This window comes from Hemitrygon akajei, chromosome 2 (genome assembly GCF_048418815.1).
Source record: "Hemitrygon akajei chromosome 2, sHemAka1.3, whole genome shotgun sequence".
Taxonomy (NCBI): Eukaryota; Metazoa; Chordata; class Chondrichthyes; order Myliobatiformes; family Dasyatidae; genus Hemitrygon; species Hemitrygon akajei.
In genome coordinates, this window is record NC_133125.1 from 131,789,794 (window position 1) to 131,811,126 (window position 21,333).

General features: G+C 40.1%; 1 protein-coding gene across 5 annotated transcripts in view; it reads right to left on the reverse strand.

The window, feature by feature from the left end:
• LOC140715673 (progesterone-induced-blocking factor 1-like) overlaps positions 1-21,333 on the reverse strand; it is a 282,888-nt gene that overhangs the window by 208,999 nt on the left and 52,556 nt on the right. For all 5 annotated transcript variants that reach the window (XM_073028043.1, XM_073028051.1, XM_073028064.1 and 2 more), the window contains one exon: positions 11,908-12,006. In XM_073028043.1, coding sequence (XP_072884144.1) covers positions 11,908-12,006 — 99 coding nt within the window. The remainder of the gene's footprint in view (positions 1-11,907; positions 12,007-21,333) is intronic.

Sequence of the window (21,333 nt, forward strand, 5' to 3'; positions counted from 1 at the left end):
TACAAGTCAACCTTTAGCGAATCCTATACGGGGTCTCCCTTTTGCACCTCTAATTTTTTAATTTTCTCCATTTAGAAAATAGCCTTTATTCTATGCCTTTATTCCTTCTATACCAATTGCAGGACCATTTACTTCTGTACACTATATTCTTTCTGCAACTTCTTTGCCCATTCTCCAAATCTGACTAAGTACTTCTTCAGACTCCCTACTTCCCCTCAACACTACCTGTCCCTCCACCTATCTTCGTATCATCCACAAACTTGGCTACAAAGCATTCAATTCTGTCATCCAAATCATTAATGTATAATGCAAAAAGTAGTGGTATGACATTACCCCCGCAAAGCACACGAGTCAGCAACAGCCAACCAGAAAAGGTCCAGTTCATTCCTACTCTTTGACCGTGCCAGTGAACCAATCTTCTATTCATGATATTGCCTTTACTGCATAGCACGGGTTCTTAGCTTATTAACCAGCCTCATGTGTGGCATCTTGTCACAGGCATTCTGAAAATTCAAATAAACAACATCCATTCTACTTTGTCTATGGTGGAGGATTGACCAAATACCTGGGGATATGAATTGACAATAAACTGGACTGGTCAAAGAACACTGAGGCTGTCTACAAGAAGGGTCAGAGCCGTCTCTACTTCCTGAGGAGACTGAGGTCCTTTAATATCTGCCCGATGATGCTGAGGATGTTCTATGAGGCTGTGGTGGCCAGTGCTATCATGTTTGCTGTTGCGTGCTGGGACAGCAGGCTGAGGGTAGCAGACACCAACAGAATCAACAAACTCATTCGTAAGGCCAGTGATGTTGTGGGGGTGGAACTGGACTCTCTGACAGTGGTGTCTGAAAAGAGGATGCTGTCCAAGTTGCATGCTATCTTGGACAATGTCTCCCATCCACTCCATAATGTACTGGTTAGGCACAGGAGTACGTTCAGCCAGAGACTCATTCCACCAAGATGCAACACTGAGCATCATAGGAAGTCATTCCTGCCTGTGGCCATCAATCTTTATAACTCCTCCCTTGGTGTGTCAGACGCCCTGAGCCAATAGGCTGGTCCTGGACTTATTTCCACTTGGAATAATTTACTTATTATTATTTAATTATTTATAGTTTATATTGCTATATTTCTACACTATTCTTGGTTGGTGTGACTGTAACGAAGCCCAATTTCTCTCGGGATCAATAAAGTATGTCTGTATCCTGCCTGTTATTTTCTCAAAGATCCAACAGATTTGTCAGGCAAGATTTCCCCTTAAGAAAACCATGCTGACTTTATCATGTTCCTCCAAATACACCAAAACCGAATCCTTAATAATGGACTCCAAAATCTTACTAATGCCTCCACTCCTAATCTCTTTAGCTACCTCTTTCAGAACCCTGGAATGTGGTCCACCTGACTTATCTGCCTTCAGTCTTTTCAGCTTCCAAAGCACCTTCTCCTTAGTAATAGCAACTACACATATTTCAGTCCCTGACACTCTTGAATTTCTGGCATACTGCAAGTGTTTTCCACAGTGAAGACTGACACAAAATACTTACTAAGGTCATCCGCCTTTTCTTTGTCCCCCAGTACTGCAGTGCCTTGAAAAAGTATTCAGCCCCCACAACTATTTTCACATTTTACTGTCTCATTTTCATATCAAATCAACAGAAAAATTTCGAAGCCTGTCAACAATTAATATTAAAAACCTAAATTATGAGACTGCAGAAGTATTCAATCTCTTTGTAATTTCTATGCTAACTTTCCTCAGGTGCAATATATTATTACCTTACCAACTCATCCAATTGTTGATGTAGGAAATTGAAGGATCACCTGCTTTCAATGAATTCATTAAGAATACATACTCCTTCTCTCTGTAAGGTCCAACAGTATACAGATTTTTAACAAACCAAACCTAAATGAAGACAGAAGAGCATTCAAGACGAATCAGCAAAATGATAATAGGGAAGCGTAAATCTGGGGAAGAGTACAAGACCATCTCAAAGGCACTGGATATATCTTGGAGCTCAGTACAGTCCATCATGAAAAAGTGAAAAAATATGAAACCATTATCCCACTGCCTAGGTCAGGCTGCCCCTCTAAACTTATTTGCTGGAGAAGAAGGGCACATGTAAGTGACACTACTGTAACACCAGTAGTGAGCTGCATAAGTCAGCGACTGCAACTGGAGATGACGTTCATTGCTCCACAGTCTCTAAGGCCTTGCACAAAATGGTTATTTATGGAAGAGAAGCAAGGAAGAAGCCTTGGCTGAAAAAAAGCATACTCTTACCTGTAAAGACTTTGCAAAGTACCTTTTAGAAGATACTGTAAAGGTGAGGAAGAAGGTCTTGTAGTCAGACGAAAATAAAGAGAAACATCTTGGCCTCAACACTACGTGAAAAGTGTGGTATAAATCTAATATGGTGCATCAGCCAGGGAGCACCATCCCTATATTAAAGTGTTGTAGAAGTAGCATCATGCAATGGGCATGCTTTTCAGGAGCAGGGACTGGAATCTGATCAAGATTGATTGGGGAAATGAATACTGCTTAATACAGAGAGGTCCTGGATAAAAAAAATAACCTGCTAACCTCTGGGTAGGAAGTTTATCTTTCAGCAGGACAATGGCCTAAAGCACACTGCCAGAGCAACCACGGAGTGGCTTCAAATGAAGAAAATTGATATTCTTGAGTGGCCAAGCTCTGACCTTAACCCGATCAAACATCTCTGGCAAGACCTCAAGATTGCCGTCTACTGCTGCCCCCCCCCACCCAAGTAGCTGGCGCAGCTTGAGCAATTTTGCAAGGCGGAGTGGGCAAATCATGCTCCATCATGTTGTGCAAACCTAATAGAAACATCCAAAAAGACAACTGGGTGTAATATCCGCAAGAGGCGGCTCAACTAAGTGCTGAGCAAAGGCAGAGGAATACTTTTGAACTGCTGAAATTTATTTTTGAATTTTTAGTTTTTCATGGGTTTTTTTGGGCTTTCTGCGAAAACAAGAACAAATGATACACAAATAAAAATTTTCAGTTAAATTGGTCAAAATCCCTGCTTGTAATACTCATTTATGGGAACAAAGGGTTAGGCGCTGAATACTTTTACAAGGCACTATACCTCTCCAGTACCATTTCCAGTGGTCCGATATCTGTACTCAACTCTCTTTTACTCTTTATATGTTTGGAAAAACTCTTGGCATCCTCTTTTATATTACTGGCTAGTTTATCTTCATATTTAATCTTTTTTCTCTTTATGGGTTTTTTAATTGCACGGTTAGTTTTGAAAAGCTTCCCAATCCTCTAACTTCCCACTAAGTTTTGCTAATATTATATGCCCTCTATTTTGCTTTTATGCTGTCTTTGATTTCCCTTGTCAACCATGTTGCATCATCCTCCCTGAGTGATCTCCAACAACCTTTGCACATGGTAGAACTTTAATCACTTGAGTGGCTACCCTTTGATACTCATTGACGTTAGTTATTCTAGGATTCAATGACACATTCTATCATTATTGGTGTGAGTGAAGTTATCCACTCTGGTTAAAGAGCCTGATGGTTAAGGAGTAATAATTGCTCCTGAACCTGGTGATGTGGGACTTAATGCTCCTGTAGCTCCTTCCTGATGACTGCAGCGAGAAGAGAGCATAACCTCAATGGCACCAGTCCTTGATGATGATCCTGCAACAGCACTCCTTGTAGATGTGTTCAATGATGGGAAGGTTTTACCATGTGATGGACTGGGCTGTAATTTTTTTTTAGGCTTTTATGTGCAAGGACATTGGTATTTCTATACCAGGCCGTGATGCAACCAGTCAATACACTGTCCACCATGCCTCTATAGATATTTATCAAAGTTTTAGATGACAGGTGAATCATCGCAAACATCAAAGAAGTAGAGGCGTTGTCATGCCTTCTTTGTAATGGCACTTACATGCTGGACCCATGACCTCTTCTAATTAATACCAGCCACGAGGAGGTACAAGAGCCTGAAGATAACTTCTTCGACTCTCCATCAATTTCGATGTTGACTGTGCTGAGAGTTTAGCCTCTGCATCCAGAAACTCTACTCCAACACGCCTTGCACAGTAATAAGACAGATGGTGTCGTGCCCCCACCATACAGTCACTCTGGTCTTCCAAATCTGATGCTAAGTGGTACACAGGAGTGTAACAGACTTAGCGGATAAGGAAACTGCCCTGCAGAGACAACTAACTAGTCTAGTGATGCCATCTGTTGACCAGCACTCTGGTTCCTCCGCATGCCACCAAAGGTGGCTATACCATTGACCCCTTTGGATTCATCTGCCACAGACACCATCAGACACAGACCCTGCTGCCGGCGTCCTTGTTGGATGCAGCCTTTGCCTGAAGAGGCATAACCTACAAAGCAGCAAAGGCATGCTTACCTCTTTGACTTAGCTAGCCATGATCCTACTACCAGATCTAGTCTAGTAGTATACCGATGTTTTAAAACCTCTGCCAACAGTTTTCTCAACAGTCCATGAACCCAAGAACATCACCTCACTCTCTTTTTGTAGTACTTATTTATTTTTTAATATATTTCTTATTGTAACTTGTAGCAATTTGTTATGTATTGCAATGCGGCAGCTGCAATATAATAAATTTCACAATCTACATCAGTGATAGTAAACCTGATTTTGATTCTGAATGCATCTCCATTGAAGCTGAAATATAAGAATGATAATGAAAATGTTGCCTCAACAGAGCAATAGATGTATGCATGGCTGAATGTTTGCCTTCTTTTTCTTTGTACTGGTGTATGTGAACCATCTGATATTGGAGATAATTTTTGGGACATCTTGGCACGCTCAGATATCTGAAATGTTGGAACATCTGAGGATCTAATTTATGAGCTGGCAAGGAATTGAAGAGAAAGTACCATATTTGGACTTCCTCCAGCAGATTGTTTATTATGCTAGATTCCAGCATCTACAGTGTTTTGTGTCTCCAAACAACATCTCTTGATAGGTCACAATATTTTTTTCAGCATCATGCTGAATTGTATTCAGTCTGCGCAATCTTGTGTCCTCTGTAGTGGACAAACCACTTTGCAGGGCACCAGCTTTCTGCAATCTGTCATTTTATTTTGTTCATCCCACTCCTACTCTGATCTCTCAGGTTTTAAAATGGCTCTACATTAGTTTAACGGTGCTTCATGTGAGGTTAAGGAACAGCAAGGCATCCTCTGCCTGGGTGGCTGGCAACCTTCACGATTTAATACAGAGTTGAATATTTCAGGTAACCACTCACTCCTTGTCTCTCCCTCCTCAGATATGTCTATATCTTTCTGTTTTAATATGATTTGTTTTTCTTTACTCTTATTAACTGCCAACTGCAATTTCTAACTTAACAATCATAATCTATGCTGTCACAGATAGTCCAATGTTCTCTCCACTCTTCACCCACCCCCCCACCCCACAACATAACAGAAGCTTGTTCTCTGAATTTTCCATTCTGATTAAGGACTTGTAACCTCAAGAATGATTATTCCTCTTCCTCCTGATGCTGCCTGACTCGAGTGCTTTCAGTGTTTTGTATTTTCAGCAACTTCAAAGTTTTGTTTGAATATTTTTAAGCATTGGTTTGGTATTCTTCTTGGCGACAGCCACACCTACGCCGACCACTTCCATCTCAATTTGCATATCACCTACATTTGCATATTACCCCTGGATCTCAATCTGTGGATCTGGATTAGAACACCTCCTGGTCTCCCAGGCTCCCCTCTCTTCAATTCCCTCAGCCAGTCACATGCAACACTGTGACATGGTCCACTACAAAGGCTGAAATCTTTTGTGTTAATTGTACAGTTAAGTTCTAATAGATGTGCCAAATTTGTGATCACATGTCACTTCCTTATCAGAAACCTTTGTGCTACTACACTGGGAGTAATTAATTAAAAACGGCAATTCAAATGATGCATCCCCAAACAGTGTAAGTGAGATATTTTAAAAATAATTTTAAAAATTGTGGCTTTTATCTTTCATTTTGTTTTGACACCAGACCAAGCATAAATGTTGTCAATAATCATTACAGCATTGCCGCACTATTTGGTTGGACTATAAAATATGATACATTGCTTACTCAAAACATGACTGATAAAATATATCAATGCAGGAATATACACAGAAATTTTCTTTCCAATACTGAGCTACACTTTGACAAATTGATATTACTCTAAAAGACATTGAGCTCTACTCTTCTTGTCCAAACGCTCCCAACTTGCAACAGACATACTCAACTATGTTTGCCATTGATGCCCAGTTGGTTATTATTCTTTCTAGAATACCTCAAACAAAATACCTGAAACATCAAATAAATTTTATAAATGACCCGATCAGAAGAACTGTCAGTTTGTAAAGAAGAGTTTAGAAACACCTGATTCAGACTAGCCATGATACTTTACTTTAAAAGATTACAGAAATTTAGCTTTGAAGACAGAAGGTTGAGAAATCATTTTATTTACATAAAATTGCAATCTAAAGCTTTTAAATACTGAGGAATTAATGAGGTTATCGAAACTACTTAACCCTGAAGTAGTGATTCAGAAAAAGAGGACAAATTTTTAAAAGCTGAGTTGGGCTATTTTGGAATGAAGTTAACAACATCTTTAATATAAAAGGGGTAGTAGAATTTGGGCAATCTTTCCTACAAAAGATCATGAATACCAAGTTACTTTGATGGAATGAGGGAGAATAAATGGAATTACTGAAGGATTAGACTGAAGAGGTTTGTTCTATGCTTTTGACTTTGTGACTCACTTCTCACTTTTTGATTTATTCCTCCTTCTTGGGCCTCGGCCTGTTCCACCGATCATCTCCCATCTCTCACTATATTCCCCTTCCCCATCCACCTTCTTCCCCTCACCCCCACCTCGCCTGGCTTCACCCATCACCTGCCAGCTTGTACTCCTTCCATTCTCTCCACCTTCTTATCCCTTCCTTTCCAGTCCTGATGAAGGGTCTCAGCCTCAAATGTTGACTGCTTACTCTTCTCTATAGATGCTACCTAATCTGCTGAGTCCCCTCCAACATTTTGGGTGTTGCTCTAGATGTTCGTTGTTTTTTTTTAAACTCCTATACCTATCAGCACAGTAACAGAGAAAATACCTTTCTTAAAATTGATGACTTCACCAATTCCTACTAATTTATTTTCTGGCTAAAATTTATTAAACTTGCTTCAGTCTACATCAGACTGTGGCTTGAAACTTTAACCAACTGTCTCTCTTTTCCCAGTTACAAGCTGCAGCCGCATTGCAAATCTGTGGATATGCACCAATAAATTAGTGCCAATTAGAGTGCATGCTCCAACTGTGGTAATTCCAGACTAATTTTCTAAGCTAATAGGTTGCTCCAGTTCCAGGTACTCTCATTACATGGAAGGCTATTGAATGCTTTCTTAAAGTCCTCATCACATTCATCAACAACATTGGTTACCTCCTTAAAAATTTAACTTAGTTTATCAGACTGATAAGCTTTAAATGTTCTTTCTTAATAAGTGAAATAGTACATTTCCCTCAACTGACAAATACATTAACTATAAAGTTTATTTTTCTCTCTCAGCTCTGAAATAATGGATTAATTCTGGACGTTTTCCCAATCAGGGGCACAATTCCAGAATCAAGAGCGCTTAGGAACATCACAATTCCCTCTAGCACTTATCTTACTAACCCAGGGTGTAGAAATCACCAGGACTTAGTATTTAACTAGTATTCACAGCTTATTTATCAGTGTGTTTATTTCTACACTATATACTTGATGCCATTTTTGATTTATCGCTAGTTTTTCTGGTACCTTTGGCAAATAATCCACAAATAATCCATCTCCACTATTGAGAAGATGAATGAAAAATAGATGGTTATTAACCTGTCCTTTCCTGATTCTATTGACACCATTAGCTGCATGTCATGGGGAGGGGGATGATCACATGTTATACTTAACTAATATTCTTTTTCCATATTATTTCGCTAGTACTGCATTTGAATCATTCATAAGCAGGAAAAAAGGAATACAGGAACAAAGTTTAAACATGAGAAGCAGTGAGTTCATTCACATATTGACATCAATCCAAACTTGCCCTTCACCACCTTTCAATGGTGAAGGGCAAGTCTGGGTGATGTAGAATATGTGAATTAGCTCAATGAAGCTTATCTGTTGGTATAAAATTGGCCATCGCTCAATATGGTGGCCAGATAAGAATACTGAATGTTTCACCTGAGGAATTCCAATGTGCATAATATAAATGGCTCGGAAGCAGCAGTGCCTAGCCGAATGATCTTAAGGAAAGACAATCCTTTTAATCCTTGTAATTTGATGACTTAACTTGTGGATCGGCTGTGTATCACTAAGACTGTTGGAAAGCATCCTGCTTTCCTCCAGAGCCCTACCCAGTGGTTGTCATGTGAACTCTGCTTACCATCTGGATTGCGTTTACATGTCTTGTGCTGGCACTGTACAGATGGAGCTTGGTCTGGCAATTCTAAGGATGGGGATAGAAATGAGGATGCATGGAACCTCAGTGGTCTGATATACAAGCTGAAAAGGTCAGACTTACACATCAAATCTCATATACAAGTTGTTATATCTCAGGAGTGGTTGACTACTGTGTATCACTGCAGCCTCAGAGGTACCTGCTTCTCGTTATTCACGGGAACTACCTCTCCCATCCCTCATGAATACTGAGGACATAGTGTAGATGAAAAAGATAACTGCATGAAAATTTCAATTTAAATTGTAACTCAATTATTCACAAATGCCTTAATTAATGATTAATGCAATGATAGGATCAGACATCTGGGAATGCAACTTTCTCATATTGTTGGTGACAGAGCCAAAAAAGGGGCTCCGTACATATTCAAAGCATGTACACTGTGTGATTCTCTTAACAGTGAGATTTCTAATGATAGATAAAGGCCAACAGAATATTAGAGCATTTTGTTTTTTTTCACCAATTGAACATTCAAAGTTAAAATTTAAACTCTGTGCTGCCATGTTAATGGTATAAAATTATTTTTAACAAGCAATTTCCCTTCCAATGCCAGACTACAGAATTATGTCATAATAACAATAGACAATAGACAGTAGGTGCAGGAGTAGGCCATTCGGCCCTTCTAGCCAGCACCACCATTCACTGTGATCATGGCTGATCATACACAATCAGTGCCCCGTTCCTGCCCTCTTCCCATATCCCTTGACCCCGCTATCTATAAGAGCTCTATCTAACTCTCTCTTGAATGCATCCAGAGACTTGACCTTCACAAACTAATACTATTAGTATAGTCAACAGATACAAAGTCTGAAAGCAACATACAGTCCCAGAGTTTGGAAGAAATTTCCTAGCATCAAGACATATCAAAAAATGAATTGAATATGAAAGACCATCTCAGCAACAAATGGTGGAATTCAAGGAAAGGACTCCTGTGAGAGATAAAGTCATTGGAACGACACTGCCAAGAATACACTGACCATTCTTAACATTTAACAAACAAATTTACTGAATTCCAATGATTCTTCCATTCAGTCTGCAAAGATTACCTGCTGCTTGCCACTTTAACCCTTCATCCCACTCTGATCTCTGTTAGTGATCTCCTAAACTGTTCCAATCAAACTGAATGTTAGGTTGATGAACAAACACCTGCCTTGGCTCATTGTGACTCCAGGAACACAGTATCTACCTGTAACATTTGAAACTTCAACTGAAACTCTCTCTCCCCACACATACTGACTGATCTGCTGGGCATTTCTAACATTTTCCTTTATTATTTTCAGGTTTCAGCAACATCTCCAAGCTGCATTTCAGTTTAAACACATTCCTTTGTTGTTTTGTTTTCTTGTTACCCACCAGCCAAAGTGGATGTATCTCAATTTCAATATTTTAGAAGTGTGGATAAGTATATGGATGGGAGGGCTATGGCTCAGGTGTGTCAATGGGAACAGGCACAGACTAGACAGGCCAAACTCTGCCGTGGTGCTCTATGACTCTACTGCCTCCATTGTTCCCATTAATCTCTGGCTCTGTGAACATGGAGAACCATGGACTCATTTTTCAGAAAAGTGCCCATTATCATTTCCCTTGTTAACTCTCTACCCACAACTCTCTTTTTGCCACTTAAAGATAACTTGCTTTCTCAAGTGCAGAGTTCTAACGAAGGCTTTCAACCTAAAAACACTGTTTTCTACTTTTGCAACTGCTGCCTGACGACTGAGTGTTTGTAGTATTATCTGCTTTACTTTTGTTCTATGCAGCTCATCATCACATGACTCATTGCTGCATCGGAACAGCAAAATAGCTCCTTACAGATTCCCTGCATAGGCGGAGCGAAGTTTAGATGGCGCTAAATGGTGACTCCTTTGCTTGCATCTTCAGAAAGAGCTCCATTTCCATCTTAATATTTTTATTTTTCCCTTTCAGGGTTCTTTTGAAGACCCTGACTTGGAGTTACACACTGACTTCGGTTCTTTGCGGAAATGGGACCCATTCTCGGGTTTTCAGGACTGGCCGTTGTTCGGCGCGCCAAGGATTCAGCCTGAGAGTCCGGCTCGGATTTGGAATCTACAATGGGCAGATCGAGGGTTGGTGTCACAGCAGGAGACATGTGTGTCATTGGGGGAGTTGGAAAGTCTACTGCTGTCTGCCCAAAGACCCAGATCTTGGTGATCTTTGGGAACAGAGCTCAGAAAAGCGACGCATCAGACTTTTAACATGCTAAATCAGCGAATTGTTTATGTCTCCCCGCTTGCTGGGAAAATGGAGACACCCCCTTCTCCCTTATTAGGGAGAGAGAGAGAACCGTGGTGTGTCGAATGCTAGGTGAAACGTGAAGTCTTTGGGGTAACTGCAAGTCTGTGTCTTTGCTATTGCTTTGCTCAAGCTTGAGTGCTCGGTGGCAGTGCTGATACTTGCTTTTTTTTGCCGGTGGGGGGGGGGGGGGGGGGATTGTTGCTCTCTGCCACTTACACGGGGGAGGGGAGATCTGGGGGGACTTGGGGGTTCTTACATTTAACTGTCGTTCATTCTTTGGGGCACTCTGTTCTTGTGGATGTTTGCAAAGAAAAAGCATTTCAGGATGTATATCTCTGACATTAAATTGGACCTTTGAACCCTGCTATCTGGGAATTAATGTGGCATTGGTATACCATGCATTCCACGGTTATCATAACAGTACATCATACTCTAGCATGAATACTTTTCTCTTCCAGGAAGTACCTAATTTCTGATGGATGTTCAAGTGGGTATTGTTTCTAGATAAAAGTTTATTTTATATGCAACAAAACTGGAAATGTAACCGTGGTGCCTATGGTGGAGGAACTAGTGGGCACAGCCTCAAAATTGAGGGGTGACCCTTTAGAACAGAAGTAAGGACTTTTTTTTAAACCAGAGAGTAGTAAATCTGTGGAATGCTCTGCCACAGACTGTGGTTGAGGCCAGGTCCATGTGTATATTAAGATCGTTTCCTGATCAGTCAAGGGCATCAAAGGATATGGCAAGAAGGCAGCTGTATGCAGTTGAATGGGATCCGGGCGGGATCAGCCATGTTGGAATGGCAGAGCACAAGCTGAATGGCCTAATTCTGCTCCTATATCTTATAGTCTTATGGTCTTGATATCCTGACTTATAATAATGATCATTATTCTTAGTAATAGCTTATAGCTACTGTATGTTCACATGCAAAATGTAAATTATCACTAGAATTACAGCTGGTACAAAACAAAAAGAAAATGTCTGCAGTATAACATTCCAAAAATCACCTGGACTGAAGTTATTTCAATAGTGGAAACCATGAAAATCACTACCTATTACCATTTAGACCTATTATCTAAATGTTTTTCTTTTTTTTAAACTAACAGGGAACAGAGGAATTCTAAATTTTCTGTATATTCAATTTGCAAAGTATAAAACTTACTGTTCTAGAAGCTGGTCATATTTTGCTTGGGCATCCTTTTCTGCTTCAGTTGCTCTTTCCTTTTCTGCAATTGCATTGTCCCTTGCTTCTCTTAAATTTCTAAATTAGAAGAATTCAAACAGTAAGAACAAAACTCCGCATGGAAATATATTTTCTTGCAGGCTTATTCATATCCTTTAACTATCATACATTAGGAAATTCAAATGTATGTAATATTTGTCCCCATAAAATATTGGCAGAGATGCATATTAGAATAAGCTGTACAATTGAAATTGATTTATTATTATCATGTGTAAGAAGATAGAGTAAAAAGCCTGTCTTGCATACTATTCATACAAATCAGGTCATTACACAGTGCTTTGAAGCATAATAAAGTAAAACAATAATGCAGAATAAATTGAAACAGGTACAGAGAAAGTGCAGTGCAGGTAAACAAAGTACAAGATCATAATAAGGTAGACTGTGAAGTCAAGAATCCATTTTATTGTACTAAGGAACTATTCAATAGTCTTTTAACAGCGGGATAGAAGCTGTCAATGAGCCTGGTGGAATGCGCCTTTTAGGTTTTCATATTTTGAATCCAATGGGAGGGGTGACAAGAGAGCTTGTTCAGGGTGGGTGTGGTCTTTGATTATGTTGACTGAGGTAGGAAGAAGTGTAGGCAGAGTCCACAGAGGGGAGGCAGCTTTCTGTGATGTGCTGAGCTGCACCCACAACTCTCTACAGTTTATTGTGGATCTGGGCAGAGCATTTCTATATCAAGACATGATGCAACCAGATAGAATGCTTTCTATGGTGCATCAATACCATTTAGCAAGGGTTGACAGGATTATGCCAAATTTCCTTAGCCTCCTGAGGAAGTACAAGCATTGGTAAATTTTCGAAGAATGTGTCAATGTTAGCCGATATATAACTACAAAATTTCTCATTGGAAAGCAAAAGGGGGTTAAGTCTCCACAGAGGCCATTCTCTAATGTTTAAAGGAAAACTTAGGTCCAGTTTCACGGACGAGTGATCAGATATAACTATAGCAGTGTACTCAATTTGTCTAATCATTGGTATCAAGGAGCTATCTATAAAGAAATAGTCTAGCCTGGAATAGGAGTGGTGAACATGAAAAAAGAAAGAGAATTGCCTAACCGATGGATTCAAAAATAGAGCTAAACCTATCAAGCAGTGGGTCAATAGTACAGTTCAAATCTCCTGAAAAGATTAGCTGGTATGTATTCAGGTTAGGTATTAATGACAAAACCTTATTTGCAAAGTGGACGTCATCCCAATTAGGGGCATAAACATTTACCAAAATGACAGGTATCTGAAAAAGAGATCCAGAGACTATAATAAAGCGACTATTAGGGTCACCGATTACATCAGATGGTGTAAACTGCATTCTTTTGATGATTAATACTGCTACCCCCCTGAACCTACTATTAAATCTGGAATGAAGAACCTGACTAATCCATGCTTTACGGAGTCCACTCTTAAATGTGTCTCTTGTAGTAATAGTATATCTGCTTTTAATTGTTTCAGATGAGAGAAAACTTTAGCTCTTTTCACAGGACCATTGAGCCCCTTTACATTCCAAGAAATAAACCTCACAGGATGGCCTCCATCAGCAGCACTCATGTTAACCATATCAAAGATACACAGGGCCCACAATCCAAAACAGTGTGAGGGCACAAGCTGCACAGAATAAAGCACCGTGAAAAGAAAATCTGACCAACCCGTAACACACAAAAGAATAAGCTGCCATGGTGGTCCCCCAAAAACACTCCCCCCATCCCTTTACACAAACAAAAAAAAACAATTAACCCCCAAAACCTAGATCTACCTCCCCAACTGAGGATTGCAGACGTTACCAAACAAAAAACTTCCAAAGCGTTCTCCATACAACCAAAACTTTCAAACTAATCCAGGGTGGCTCCCCTCTTTAAAATTTGTACAATCACTTATTCTACCTTTAATATATATAGGCTAAAGATAACACAGGTCAAGCAAAGCATTAAAAACAAAAAAAAAACTAGGAAACTAAACTCCAGGTTGAGCATACAGTGAGTAGGTGTGTGTGAGTGTGGCTCCTGATTTTTATTGAAAATCTACCTGTTTATCTTTGCTGTGAATATTTAACATTGTGAACAACCCAGGACGTTGCTGGACACTGAAATGGCAAATAAGATGCACCTTTGAAGTAAAATTGGGGAAAAAGATGGTGAAGCCTCGAGCAAGAAAGCTGATGTTATGGTTATGGCGCCGTTGCACACTGCTGGACCTGCGCTACCTGATGACTTGGAGAGGCTTTGTTTAGAACTTCTTACTGACACGACGCAAGTGGTGCATTCTGCCCTAAAAAGAGAACTTGAAGATGCTTTGTCACCAGTGAATGCTACCATGGAACAAATTATGTCTTATTACGAGTCGCATGATGAATGCATTCGTGAGGTTGAAGATGGCCTGAATGATTATAGTGACCGACTGGCGAGCGCCGAAGTTGCCACTGCAGCGTTGCAGAGTGAAACCGCATTTCTGAAGGGGAAGCTAGATGACCTCAAAAATCGGTAGCGGAGATCCAATTTGAGAGTGGTCGGCATTCCTGAAAATTAGGAAGGTTCGGATCCTGTTAAATTTATGACCGAGTTTTTTGACAAAGTGCTGGGGACAAATTTCTTCCCAAGGCCTCTCATGCTTTTGCATGCTCACCAAGTCGGGCCTAAACCATCTGGCGTCCCTGAAGCCAAGCAAACGAGACCAAGAACGTTCCTGGTTCTCTTTCACTTCTTCAAGATGAGCAGCGCATCATCAGTAGACAGAAGCAGGGGCTGTATTTCTACGGGCATCAAGTGTTTTTTCATGAAGATTTTAGTGCAGAGCTGGGGAAAAAAAAGCAACATTCAAGAAGGTGAAATCCCTGCTTTACGGGAAAGGGGTCAGGTTCAGCCTCTTGTATCCTGCCCGGCTCCGGGTCATCCATGAAGGTAAAAAGCATTATTTTGATACACCAGAGGCAGCCAAAGAGTTTTACCATTTGTGCTGGGGAGAAGAAGAACGAGAAGAGCAATGACTTTTTTTTAGGTTATTCATGCAGCATTGAAGGGGCCTCCTGTTGAGGTAAACTGTTAATTTTCGCAATTCACTTCTTTGTTCATTTTTTCCAGTTTAATTTGTGGAACGCGAACGGGTTGAACTGCTATGCTGCGGAATCTGATTAACAAAAACTTTCAACTAGCAAAATTGGTAAATTTTCCTGACAACGGCATCTATGTGGTTGGACCATAACAAGCTACTGGTGATGTTCACTCCTAGGAACTTGAAGCTTTCTACTCTATGAGCCTCATCAGCCATGAATTTGTTTGAAAGTACTCACTTAACCCTACAAATTTTAATTTCCTGGTGAATAAAAATGAGATTTTAGGTTGTGAAGTGATATGAAATTAATTTTTAAATGTTATAATTTTTTAAAAAAATTGTTCAACCTAGCTTAATCACCTGAGTTCCACACCTACAGTCAATGCAATAGTCAGTAAAGGAATGATCTGCAACTGAATAACTGAGCCAGGGACCACTAACAGAATAGACAGCCACTTAAGTTTCAAGACAGAAAGTAGAAAACTGGACAAAAGCACCCATTCACATTAACAGAAAGTCAAAAGTGGAATCCCACAAGGATCTGTGCTGAATGTTGTCACCAGCAATTTAAATAAATAGTCTTGGTCTTAGAATCAAAACACAATTTGCATATTTGCCAACTGCAATATTTGAAGGATTAACTATTACTGAGTTGAATGCACAAATCACACGGAAATGTTAATTCTGCAGCATTGGAATAAAAATGGCAAATGAGTTACAACAAAGTTACATTTTACTAAGTAGTAATAGCATCATGAATGAACTTTAAGTGGGCAACTGAACAACTGGATCACTGAACACAGAGACTACTGTAGATAGAGACAGATTAATGAGATCATTAAAAAGAGGCAGTGAGGTTTATCACAAGCAAGAGATGAAAGCAAAAGATGAAAAAGAGCTAATGTGTGCTCTATTCCTTAGCATTTAGAAAAAATGAAAAAATAAGTTACAAAATTCGTAAAGGGGCTTGACAGGCTGGATGCAGGTACAGTAGATATTTCCCTAAATTCAGGAGTTCAGGACCAAGGGTTAAATAAGGAACACATCATTTAGGGCTAAGGTACAGAGAAACTTCACACAATCCTAGAGGGTTATAGAAGCTGTGTCACTGAGTTCAATGAAAAAAGAGATCAATTAGATTTTTGGATATTAAGAAAAATCATGGGATATCAGGACAGTACTAAAAAATGACTTTAATGTTAGAGATCAGCCACGAACATGTTGACTGGTGGAACAGGGTCAAATGGCTAAATTGTCTACTCCACTCCTACTTCTGAAAATTCTTTTTATAATTTGTTTTCAGCATTAGACCAAAAACGAGAACACTAACAATGCAAAAGTAAACAGGATGCCTCTCTTTACTCCTGACAACAAAGTTGTTAAATTAATCAAATGTTTGATGGTAGGGACAAAGGAAGTACTGTATTTCCACAAGTATGCAGAATTGGAAGATGAAGAGTATTTAACGGCTCTGGGCCTGTAGTCACTGGAATTCAGAAGAATGAGGGGTGACCTGTTTGAAACATTTTGAATGGTGAAAGGCTTTGATAAAGTGGATGTGGATAGGATGTTTCCTATGGTCAGAGAGGCTAAGACCAGAGGTCACGGCCTCAGAAGAGAAGGGTTCCCTTTTAGAACGAAGATGAGGAGGAATTTCTTTAGCCTGAGACTGGTGAATCTGTGGAATTCTTTGCTACAGGCAGCTGTGGAGGCCAAGTCTTTATGTATATTTAAGGCAGAGGGTGATAGATTCTTGACTGGTCGGGGAATGAACGGATATGGGGAGAAGGCAGGAGATTGGAGCTGAAAGGAAAATTGGATCAGCCATGACAAAATGGCAGAGCAGACAATGGGACAAATGGCATAATTCTGTTCCTATATCTTATAATATTACTATAAAATAATAGTAAGGAAATGAAATTTCCCAACAAATTTATTCACCCTAAGAATGAGATTGTATACAAGAAATGAGAGAGGTGAATAACATACACGCACTCAAGGGGGTGGTTCAACAAACCTACAAGGGATCAGGGAAGTGTGTACCATGTTAAGCAAGTCATTTGTGGAAAGACAAATACTGGTAAGAATGAGTTGAATTAAATGGTTTTCAATTGTGCTGCATTTTCCATGAATTCAATGCAGGAAATGATACAATGATTTGGAAACAGCATTTATTCAGTTTATTTTTAAAAAGGAAATTGAAATTGCTCACTCTTTCTACTTCTGATCCCTCCATAAGGAGTGGTGTGTGTTCAGAGGAACACTATATGTTAAGCAATATTATTACTATTATTCATCTCATTGTTCTTGACTGCAAGCAGCAGAATAACAAACTAAGGTAATGCTCTGGCACAACAAATCAGACAAAACATTGAGATTGCTATCATTACGACTTGGAACTTATTTCCATGGAAGCAAAACATTTACATAAAAGGTAAAGCCTAGCACTGAAGCATAAAGAATCCTAAACTGCGTTCATTAAGAATTGTATGGTAACATATTAGAACTGAAGCAGTAATTTAAAGAAATCCACAACATGAAAGGTATATCAACACACGATAAGCATCAAAGAAAATGATTCATATGTGATGAAGGTTGAATGTACAGAGCAGTAGCTGCAAATATAAGTACATTATTGTAGCATTTAAATATATATTTGTAGTATTTTAATTGAGGAGTTATACTATTACCGTTCCTGTTGCGACATATTGGTCCATGGCCTCCTCTTGCCTATATGAGGCCACCATCAGGGTGGAGAAGTAACACCTTACATTCCATCTAGCTAGCCTCCAACCTGATGGCATGAATATCGATTTCTCCTTCTGGTAAAAAAAAATCAAACCCCCCCCCCCCCCCCCCCCCATCGACCTTTTACCTCTTCTCACCTGCCTATCACTTCCCCCAGGGTCCCCTCTCCTCTCCTATCAGATTCCTTTGTCTTCTTGACTTTTCCCACCCTCCTGACTTCCCCTATCAACTTTCAGCTATCTTCCTTCTACCCACACCCTCCCCCCACAACCACCTTTTAATTCTGACGTCTTTCCCTGTCCATTTCAGTCCTGAGGAAGGGACTTGGCACAAAATTTCGACCATCTATTCATTTCCATAGATGCTCCCTGACCTGCTGAGTTTCTCCAGCATTTTGTGTGTGTTGCTTTGAATTTCCAGCATCTGCAGACTTTCTCATGTTTATGATACAGATAAATATTGCCAACATCAAAAAATGATATTGTACTTGTGTAATAATACTTGTGTAAATAAATGATAGTTAGAGAGTGCTAACAGGATTGAAAATAGAGTAGTTTTACAATATTTGTTCTGAAACAGTTCTAAGGAAACAAATAGACATAAAGGTCTATGGTAAAATCTGAATATAAACATTTACATATAGAAAGTAAATTGAAACAACATGAGATGGAGAATGTTAAAAGAAGCAGAAAGACAAAGCAAAGTTAGTGGTTTCAATTTGCATCAAGTCTCCAACAGCAATTTAAATTTGACTGGATTAGAATTCATGTTTCTAAAATTAAGTGCATATTGTCAGAGAGGTTTGGTAGTTAAAATATTACAGTATTAAACATTCCGTTAAACCTGAATGATGTTGACCGAACTTCTGCTGTTGCATTGAGATAGCATCTGGTGGGCAATTACTGAAACATTCTCTTGCCAAGATCCTGGTACAGTGCAGCATATGAAAGTGCACTCAAATCAACAGCAACATATTTAACTACACACCGAGGACAATGGAACTTACTCTCCAGTTTTACTCCATAAATCCTTCAAAACGGTGAGCACTGTGAATATCAATATCCAGGAAAACTAATGGATGTTCAAACAAACTCAGATATTTGTTTCCAGAAATGAGATCAGGGTTTTAAAAAGTAGAATATCCAAACTATATGGTGGAAGAAAATTTGGGCATAAGATTGCTTTTGCTCAGATCCATTTCAGCCACCAAGCAAAAGCATTAATTTTCTGCTGGATATCCCAGAAACCAATCAACATACTAGCCACAATATCGATTTCTACAACTAAAGTCATCATTAAGCTGAAGCGCAGCCTTGCTATAGATGGCAGCATCCTCTTCCAATTTTCAAGGGTGTGGTTTGATGGTTAGCATTGAAGATGATACTATTTTTTGACTTTATATGAAAATCAGTTGCTATAAAAAGTACCAATGGTAACATTCAGAGGGGGTAAAATAGAAAATTATTCTTTGGTGGCCAAACAGAGGTTTATTCTCAACCATTTATGCCGACCTCCCAAGGGAGGAGACATTGAGAAAAAACGAGAAGCTATTCAGAGGGAGGATGAAAAGCTTATCTGGCAAACAAGAGAAAATCTGCAGATGCTGGAAATCCGAGCAACACACACACAAAATGCCGGAAGAGCTCAGCAGGCCAGGCAGCATCAATGGAAGAAAAGTAGTCAACGTTTCAGACCAAAACCCTTCGGCAGGAAACTCTTTGCCAAGCATATCAGGCACTTGTTTTAAGGAAATTCTTAAAGTAGTCATTGAAATGGAAATGTGAATGTGTATTGGGTGGGTATTCTATAACGTTGAATTGAATCGACTTTATTTCTTACATCCTTCACATACATGAGTAAAAACCTTTGTACATTCAGACAGAGACGTAACATAATGTGCAAACTATCATAATTTGTAATAAATAGCTTAATATAGTCAATATAGCTTAGAAATACCATTGTGTCAGTGTAAATTAATCAGTCTGATGGCCTGGTGGAAGAAGCTGTTCCCAGGGCCTGTAGGTCCTGGCTTTTGTGCTGTGGTACCATTTCCAGGATGGTAGCAGCTGGAACAGTTTGTGGTTGGGGTGACTCGGGACCCCAATGATCCCTCGGGCCCTTTTTACACACCTGTCATTGTAAATGTCCTGAATAATGTTAAGTTCACAGCCACAGAAGCGCTGAGCTATCCGCACCATTCTCTGCAGAGTCCTGCGATCGAGGGAAGTACAGTTCCCATTCCAGGCAGTAATACAGCCAGTCAGGATGCTCTAAATGGTGCCCCTGTAGAAAGTCCTTAGGATTTGGGGACTCATGCTGAACTTCAACCGCCTGAGGTGAAACAGGTGCTGTTGTGCTTTTTTCACCACACAGTATGTACAGACCAAGTGAGATCCACGGTGATGTGTATACTGAGGAACTTAAAGCTGTTCACCCTCCCCCAGATCCTTTGATATCAATGGGGGGAGATTTCCATTCCTCCTGTAATCCACAACTAGCTCCTTCGTTTTTGTGACATCAAGGAAGAGGTTGTTTTCTTGATACCACTGGGTCAGGGTGATGACTTTTTCTCTGTAGGTTACCTTGTTATTATTTGAGATAAGGCCAATCAATGTAATCAATTTAATTAGCAGATTGGAGCTGTGGGTGGTGACACAGTTATAGGTATACAGAGAGTAAAGGAGGGGCTTAGGACACAGCCCTGGGGGACTCCTGTGTTGAGGGTCAGAGGGGCAGAGGTGAGGGAGCCCACTCTTACCACCTGTCAGCGATCTGACAGAAAGTCCAGGATCCAGCTGCAAAAGGCAGGGTGAAGGCCGAGGTCGCTGAGCTTCTTGTCAAGCCTAAAGGGAATTACGATGTTGAATGCTGAACTGTAGTCCAAGAACAGCATTCTCACATAAGCGCCCCTCTTCTCCAGGTGTGCAAGGACAGTATGTAGAGCTGTGGTTATTGTCAATAAGTTGTGTTGGTAGGCAAATTGTAGCGGGTCCAGTGTGGATGGCTACATGCTGCAGATGTAGTCCTTTACCTGCATCTCAAAGCATTTACTTATTATTGAGGTGAGTATGGCAGGATGCCAGTCGTTCAGACATGTTACCTTGGTCTTTTAGATACAGGGACAATGGTGGATGTTTTTGAAGCAGGAGAGCACTCTATACTGGTAGAGAGAGAGATTAAAAGTGTCTGCAAACACACCAGCCAGTTGTGCCACGCACATCTGAGTACCCACCCTGGGATGCTGTGTGGTCCCACAGCCTTCTGGCTGTCCACTCATTGGAAGCACCTGCGTACTTCAGCCTCAGAGATGACCGAGGTGCAGGTCACACTGGCAACTCTCCTCAGGGGCTCAGTGTTGGCAACATCAAACTGACTAGCTCATCTGAGAGAGAGGCAGCAATGTTGGCAGCACCACTGTGTTTAGCTTTGAAGTCTGTGGTAGTGTACAGATCTTGCCATAAGCTGCATGTTTTGTTGGTGGAGAGTTGCCTCTGGATCTTGTCCCTGTATTGTCGTTTTGCTGCCTTGATGACTTGTGCAGATCATAGCTGCATT